Source organism: Etheostoma cragini, chromosome 10 (assembly GCF_013103735.1).
Source record: "Etheostoma cragini isolate CJK2018 chromosome 10, CSU_Ecrag_1.0, whole genome shotgun sequence".
NCBI lineage: Eukaryota > Metazoa > Chordata > Actinopteri > Perciformes > Percidae > Etheostoma > Etheostoma cragini.
In genome coordinates this window covers 26499575-26507646 of record NC_048416.1, presented here as the reverse complement: position 1 = coordinate 26507646, position 8072 = coordinate 26499575, and the positions used below count along the sequence as shown (strand labels likewise).

The 8072-nt window shown below is 41.1% G+C and overlaps 1 protein-coding gene across 2 annotated transcripts in view; it reads right to left on the bottom strand.

Moving 5' to 3' along the window:
- Positions 1 to 703: 703 nt before the first annotated feature.
- Positions 704 to 8072, bottom strand: part of LOC117951926 (polycomb group RING finger protein 3) — a 56473-nt gene continuing 49104 nt past the window's right edge. For both annotated transcript variants that reach the window (XM_034883915.1, XM_034883916.1), the window contains exons 8-10: positions 5090 to 5227; positions 2916 to 2996; positions 704 to 2628 (exon numbers count right to left, since the gene is read on the bottom strand). In XM_034883915.1, coding sequence (XP_034739806.1) covers positions 2581 to 2628; positions 2916 to 2996; positions 5090 to 5227 — 267 coding nt within the window. In that variant the 3' untranslated portion in view covers positions 704 to 2580. The remainder of the gene's footprint in view (positions 2629 to 2915; positions 2997 to 5089; positions 5228 to 8072) is intronic.

Sequence of the window (8072 nt, the reverse complement as noted above, 5' to 3'; positions counted from 1 at the left end):
AGACCAAATACTGCAGGAGGAGTTTTGGTTGAGCTGGTTGAGTACAGACCTGTAGGCTATACAAATGTCCATTTAATACACACATCATAGGTCCTTCTGTGGCAGGGTTCCTACACATTTCTCCATATCCAAATCCTCCAGATCTTGGCTTTAAAGAGTACGACAGATATACAATGGTGGATGAGACAACTGACTTTTGCCTGAAGATCACTAGACAATCTTGCAAATACCATAATACTGGGAATGACAAGAGGGTTTCCAACAAACGTCTGAGTGTCATGACTTTCAGACTTGTTCACCAATTGAACGAAAGTTGCCAATTTAATATATATTTTTCCAGATTTTTGGAGCCTAACAATGCACAGGAACCCTGCATGTGAACACACAGACAAAACACCTTGTAGTGGACAGATACAATGCAAAAGGGGGAATAATTGATGTCAAGTTACAGAAAGGTCAGTGAGGTAATACTACTTGAGGTCTGACATGGCGTTTCAGGATCCAGGTGTGGTAACGTTAAAGACAGTTTAGCAGTTTACTAAGAATGTTGTGAGTAAAGACATTTTGTTGTTTAAGAGAACATTGGTTTGTTGTGTCACACAGTTAGGAACAGCTTGTTACTGAGGAACAATCCTCCTCAAGATTAGAAACATACATTTATAAGCACCAAATGACCGAAAACAGTAGTCATTTTTTTTTCTTCTTCAGAATTTCATTATCAAAATGTTCAAAAAACCTCCCTGTGCAAAACCTGAATTTGCAAGTTCTCAAAAAAATACTTGAAAATTTGTGTCTTGTGTGACGTCAACAATATTGAACACTGGCTATCCTGCAAAAGAAATCCAAAGGTTTTATACTGATTTCCTGACAAAAAATAATATCCACTTGACTTTCAGATTTTTTTTATAACAGTGCAACTTTGCACATCCGCAACTCCAACTGGCAGTGAGAAGTAACTGAAAAATACCCCGTTAACACAACAATGTGACGTCAGTAATCTGCATTTTTATCAAACCGGCCTGTCTGTGATGTGTCATACCAAAGAAGTCCAGCTCTGAAGAGAAAGCTTGCTGTTTACCATATTTTGCACTTAACTTACAAATGTCAACCGGCTTCACTGTGGGCGAGAAAATGTCCGTACTTCACGCCAGAATTATAGGATAAGACGCAGCTTCAATTTGTCACAGCAAGACAAGTAAGACTGCTGTGTACTTTACAAGTTACAAATCATTTCTATTGCAGCTTTGAGAGAGTTTTGCAAATGTAGCGGAATGAAAACGAAATTTATGGAGGGTGCAAAGATCTGCTGCTAGCAGCTCCACCCAACAGCTGCGCCTGCCTGGTGCTTCAGAAACACAATGATAGATATTAAAGGACTGCATGGTGGGAAGTTCTCTGCCTAAATATTGCATTTGTATGTCCTGCAGGGCAGCTTTGAAGTGTTTTGTGTAACTCTATTGTAAAGACATCATTTGTAGATGTAAAAAAAAAAAAAGTGAAAAAAGACTGGCTGTATTTGAGGGATGGCAGGTAAGAAAGGGAGCATGGGGGAGGGGGGGGGGTTCTTTTGAAGCTTAACGTCTTATAATGCTACGAGAGCAATAAAACACTCTGATCCCACATACACACAAATGGCAGAGTATTTGATATATTTGTTTTGTGTCTTTCTCAGACAACATAAAGATGCATCTATATATTTTGATACTGATAGTGAGTCTGTCTTTAAAAATCCTAATTTATCGCCTCCGGACACTTACCGCCCCGCATATAGATAGCACTTCTGGGATCCACTCTTTTTTTTTAACAGTCTAAAGTCTCTCTTACTCTCTTCAATCTCTGTCTTTCTCTCTCTGTAATGACATTTTGTATGTACAATATTGGTATATAGAACATAAATTACTACACAAATTTTTTAGCCTATTCACAATTGACAATCATCAAGAACCCAATAGCAAATTAGACAAAGCCGACAAAATGAAGAAGAAAAAAAAGTTTCAGAGACAATTTACTTGATAAACAGCTAAGCATTGATGCCTGTTATATAACTTTTTCCATATACTTTCTGTGCTCCCAAGACGTGTCAAGTGTATTCTTGAAAAAAAAACAAAAAACTTTTATATATATAAAAAAAGAAAACTCCTCCCCTCTCAGTCATTGTCTCAGGAGGATGAAATCTGCATGAAGCTCAAAAAGACGGTCACTTGATTCCCGACATCTTGTTTGCGTGTAAACAGAGCACCAGTAGTGTCTTGGTTCCATGTGTCTCTTCTGTACAAAAGTATAAATATATGCTTTCTCTCCATAAGTTTTTTTTGTTTCTTTTTCGCGTTGTTCACATATCTAGGATGTAGCGGACAAAAAAAAAGGTTGTTTTAGTTCCTAAAAACACCCCAGTGTTGCAGTGCCGTGCTGGAGGTTGCCGGTTTTTCTTGTAGTTGCCGATTTGCTGGCTTGTGATGACTTTTACCGTCGGGGCGTTTGCTTGGTGTTGGTTGATCGTCTTTGCATAAATAAAATAAAAGGTTTCGGCACAGTCTGCGGCCACTGGGCCAAAAAAAACAACCATTGTGTCCGATTTAGCTACAGCAGATCCATCTTGGGTCTGTAATGGAGCAGGAGGGGGGATTTCTGGAGAGGGAAACAGAAACACAACCTCAGAGTGAGCAGTTTTTGTGAGACCGCTGTGTGCTAAACCCCGCCCCTATTTATTTATTTATACTTCTAAATCCATCTAGCTGATTTAAAAGTGACTTCAGGCTTAGAGTGACAGCATCTTCATTTCACTAGTGTGAATTAATATAAAAGCGGAGATGGCTGTATTTGGCAACATAACTTAAGTTCCTTTGTCTTCAAAGGCAATGCAAAACTATCACTACGTTAAACCACAATATTTGTCTTTTTAAAGCATGACTTACCTTAAATCTCCATCTTGTCACAACAACAAATTTCAAAGTGTGGTCCTTCCCCAAGATTTCCTCGTTGCATAAAATGTCCAGCTGTGAAAAGACGACAAAGGTTAAATTATTGAACAATTTCTGACCTCAGACTGTTTGAACTGAGGCGAACAACACAGCTAAACTATGACAAACGCTGGTTAGGGGCTGCTGTTGTTGGATTTTCAGGCAGTGTGGGAGGCGTATGATGCAGAAATGAAACTTATTTTGACATATATTGTGGCCCTTGGCTTCTGTGCAGCAGCGGGGCTTTATGAGGGAGGGCTGGAAGCGAACACTGCCACAGCGTCTCCTGTTGGCTGACTCCATCAACGCCAAGCCGCCTTTATCAGCAGTGACAGAGAGGTGGAAACTGTCCAGGTTCGCGATTGGGAAGATGCTAAAAATAATCCAGAGGAAGAGCTGGAGAGATGTGATAAAAATCACTGTGAAAGTCAATGAGGGCTTTTGTGTCAAAATAAACAGATTTAAAGGGGGGGGGGGGAAGCTAAAAAAAAAATCTTTTTTGGTTTCCTTGTACAAACCAGAAACTTGTACAAATAAACCTGCAGAAGAAGAGTAAAGACTGTGTGAATGTGAATATGTGCGGATGTGAATTGCTGCTGTTTTACTTTGTCATGTTCAGCTTTCTTGACTTCTGGTATTATAAACAAGCTATTTAAAAAGGTTAAATTGGGCTTTGGATCTTTGCTTTTTTGTTGGAACATCAGTCTTTGACTTTTCATCGCTGTCTGGTGAAAACCATGCATCTGCAAAGGTTCCTTTTTATGGAGTTTTTTTTCACTGCATGGTACTCGCCTCAACTTGCCATTTTCTGTGTACCATTACGAAAAAAGGTTCCTTGTACCTGCTAACATGTACTTTTTTAGTACCACCCGAGGTTCCTAATGAGCCGAGTCGATACTAAAAGGTGACGTGAAAACCTGATTGGTTGGAGAGAATCGTCACTATTCACAGCATCATCAGTGCTAGCAACACTTTACTTTCAAAGCAACAGTATATATTAAAGTCACACTTTAAACAAAAAAGAAGGAAAAAGTTGGTCAGTTTGAGCGTTTCTTCTATTTGTGTATTAATGCGTTCCCTTCCCGCAGAGACATTTAGATGTGTGACAGGGCGACAGCGGTGGCTTTACAAACACGAGGAATGAGTAAATGACTCACTGTTTTCTGACAAAGCCAAGTGTTGTAAAGCTCTGCGCTCAGCTCGCAGCTGAAAACAGAATCGGAGCAAACCGCTTTTGATTTGTCAATAGAAAGGAAAACAATGGGTGTTGGGGAGCGGCCCTCCTCTCCAAAGCTGTGCTATGGAAGCCGCCGATATGATGGAGCCTACCCACTCATCTCTGTGACAGCCAGTAACAAAAAAAAAGAGACCTAAAATTAAAAAATAGACGCGAAGGCGTCTGATGATTATTCTAAAAACAAAATCCATCTGTCAAATTATCGCCCACTCCCCCCCCCCCCCCCCCCCCCCCCCCCCCCCCTGCTGCTATGAACTGGGCGGTTAAAAAAATAAAAAATAAAAATCACCACATGCACATATTATAAGGGTTCGTTTCCTGCTAAATATAACAAACACAAAAAGGTTGTGTATGAATCAGTGCAGAGATGAATAATTAACAAACCTTTATGTAATAACTAAACTTTCTGATGCACACCACCCAGCTGGTGCTGGCAAACACGCCAAGAATTAAAAAAATCTCTTTTTGTCAGGCTTTAATGAGCGCAGATGATTTTATTGACATGCAGAGGAACTAAAGATGATTTGAGACTAGTAATCCATAGGTGCACCCATTTTGTTATCACACCACCCAGTCGAGATTCTTTGACTAACAATAATTCATAAACTGAGTTGATTCTCTGATATAAAAAAAACTTTCATATGACTTCTTTCTTTTCCTTTTGTGAAAAAGACAGATGTAAAACTTTGAAATGCACTGTGCAGCCTGAACGTTTTAATGTTCTAGCTGATGTGACTCGCCGTTCAAAGCAATTGAACACAATAAAAAAAAAAGAGTTTGTTGCTTTATCTTGTGATCTTTGTGGTCTTGTGACTTCACTTCAGCTACAATTAGTATGATGTGACAGATCCAGCAAGGGTTTCCTGTCCCGTTATGTGCGTTTTTTCTGTACCTCATTAAATGACGTCAGGTTAAGCTTTTTGGCGATGAACTTCTTGAGGTGGAGGACTGTGGCTTGTGCTGAACAGCGGATCCACTTGCGCTTCAGACCTCGGAGCTTGCTGCTGTTGCACTCCAAGCAGATGCTGACCTGTTGGGAGGAAACAAGCAGAGAGCAGACGCTGAACATGCTTCCGTGGGAAACAAAAGCCCCTACAGTCTGCACCAAATAGAATACAACGTTGTCACTGTACAGAATACAGCAAAAATAAGGAGTGCTACTGCTGATCATCGCAATGAAAGGACACAGGAGAACAAAAACGAAACAACTTCAGCAGAAAAACATCCACAGGTTCTAAAATAAAGGCTAAAATAAATAAATGCGTGATCACAGAAAGCTTGAGTCATGTGGCCGTGCCGGCAGTGTTGTTGTCGTTACTTAGAATTCCTCATGGGGGAGACGGAAACTACCATCGTATAGTACCTATACATTTTTCTCACTGTTAATATTTGCAATCTGACTAGCAGTTGTCCGTGCTTTTTCCTCTATTCAACTTTTATGTCCTGCTGTGTAATGCAATGTGCAGCCCTACATTATTGCTAGTTTGGCTGTAGACTTTCAGTCTTGTTTGAAACCAAAAAATGGGAAAAGGCAAGAGCGGTGCTTCTGTAATTTTTGAGAGTTGATTTCCTAACGTTTAACATGTTTATGCATGCAGTGACAACCAGGGAAAGGTTCTGGTTAGTGCTTCTTACTTGTTAATAAATCCTTTTCTGATTTCAAAATTTTAGCTTGCGGATGCCAAGTATACATATCTGCATTTGAAATACTTAGAATACAGAAGTCTTCTTTCAGAAGTAAATGCCCAGAGAGTCCCTGATTAGCACTAATCTTTCAGGAAAACACACTTAAGGATTGTAAATGGGTTACAATAGCTGGTTAGTTCAGCCTGGCACTGGTGTGACTGTTCCACACGTCCCACTGAACCAATATTGTCTGTCTGTGTTTTGCTTATTGGCTCCTATCATGCGATCAAGCATCTCCACCTTTGGCCCGTGCTCTTGTTTTTTCCCTTGGGGGGACACGGTAGGTGGTTTTGGCAGTCGATGGTTGCAGGAGTCAGAATGCATTACTGCCACTGAGCTCCTGCCCCGACACTTATCAGAAGACAGAATCCTTGTATTTCTTCATATGGAGGTGTCCTCCTGTCACACTCCCGGTCTGTTCTTGTCTCTCTATTGAGACAGGAAAAACATTATCCTGGTTTCTGCTTATACTTGGAAATCATCTAGGTTCTTAAATCAACACTGGGCTGTTGTTCTATAAGCAAAAAGCAACACTGTAATATATCTGCTTTCCAATGGCGCTGGCAATGAGGGAGGCTTGTATTGTGAAATAAAAGCCTCGGTGGTGATCTGGACTCCACAGCGGCTCGACGGCAGTTTTATTACATTACAGTACATGAATGACGTCTTTACAGAGCCAAAGAGTCCTGCTGCAGCTATACACACTCAGAAATGGAAATGATGCAGCAGTGAGGCATTTCAAGAAAATATAGGTGCCTTATTTGGTATCACGAAAGAATGCGCAGCACTAATTTACAGGCTCATTACCGAGTCCTGCAGAAGGGGACAGTATGTCTTTTGTTCTACTTAAGTTTCTGTTTATAGTTGTGTACAAAAGAAAAGCTTGAGTCTCTCTGCGTGAGTTCTGAGTTCAGACCGCTTGAAAAGGAAATCGGGCACTGAGAATTCAAGTCTCAATTAATAATTTAAAGAAAAGCTGTGTTCTCCAATTTCTCCAAAGTAGACTCTTTAAGCCCCAAATAGCTGTAATTTACACAATGTTTTCCACAGAGATCTTGTCTGGAGATTTCATCCCTCATCTGACAATATGAACCTCTGAAACTCCACTACTTTATGCTGACAAAGTAGTTTTTGTTTTGTTTTTATTGTTTTCTTTTCTTTTTTGTTGTCACTGTTTTCATTAGCTTTCTCTGGCACTGTGTCACACCCCAAGGTTGCACTCTGAAAGGGCATCCAGAAGACAGCGGGGAAGTGTTCTGGAAGTCGGCCGTGCATGCATGCCTGCCTGCCGGTTTTTACACCCAAGTGGCTTCTACATCTTCACTGACATCATGATTGGAGGGAGAAGGGGGGGTGGGCTCATGCTGTCCCTCATCTTTATTCTTCTTGATTGCAACGGGTGCGTCCATCCCCCTGGATAATCTTTTTTAGCATTTGAAAATCTTCTCTCTGCCTTTCTAATACAGTTCATTATGGCATCCTCTGCTCGCTACAACGTGGACTGGTTACATTCTGGAAAATAAAGGGCTTCAAATTACCTTTACTGTATTAAAGTTTTGATCGTGGAAATTTTCTTTTAAACAAATGTCTGTTAAGTCACTGTGTATCGTCCAATTGAGGTGACATAATGGCAAATGAGCCTATGGCCCTTTGATGAAGGCCCTTGGATTACATGGTAATATGAGCTGTATCTGTGGCGACATTCCCAGGAAAAATCACAAGCCCTGCACAGTTAGTGATGCGCTCCCAGCAGGGGTTGTTCTGACGGAGAGGGTAGGCGCAGGTAACGCAAGAGATTGCTCTTCATCACTTGTGTGTGAAGTGGTACACTGTTTTTACAGCCTGTGCTGGCAATGCAACACTGTTGGAATTTCTGGGAAGTGAGATCCAAAACCACATCTGTGTCTGTTCTGACGTACTTACGTCCCCACCCCCCACCCCAGGTGACATGACTGCATTTAGCTCACACAGACTGCCGCATTTTGCACCACTGCAATATCCAAAGGGTAAAAGCTCTACCTTCATGGTGGCAGCCTGCTTTCCCCACATGGCAGTAAAGAGCCGGTTGAGGAAGTGACCAGCTTCCTTTAAAAAAACTGCCAGTCAGGTTTCTATGCTCTTAAAAACAATGAATAAGGTGCTCGTCCGACATGCCTGAGTAGAGAGCTCGCAGACGACGCTCTGACCGA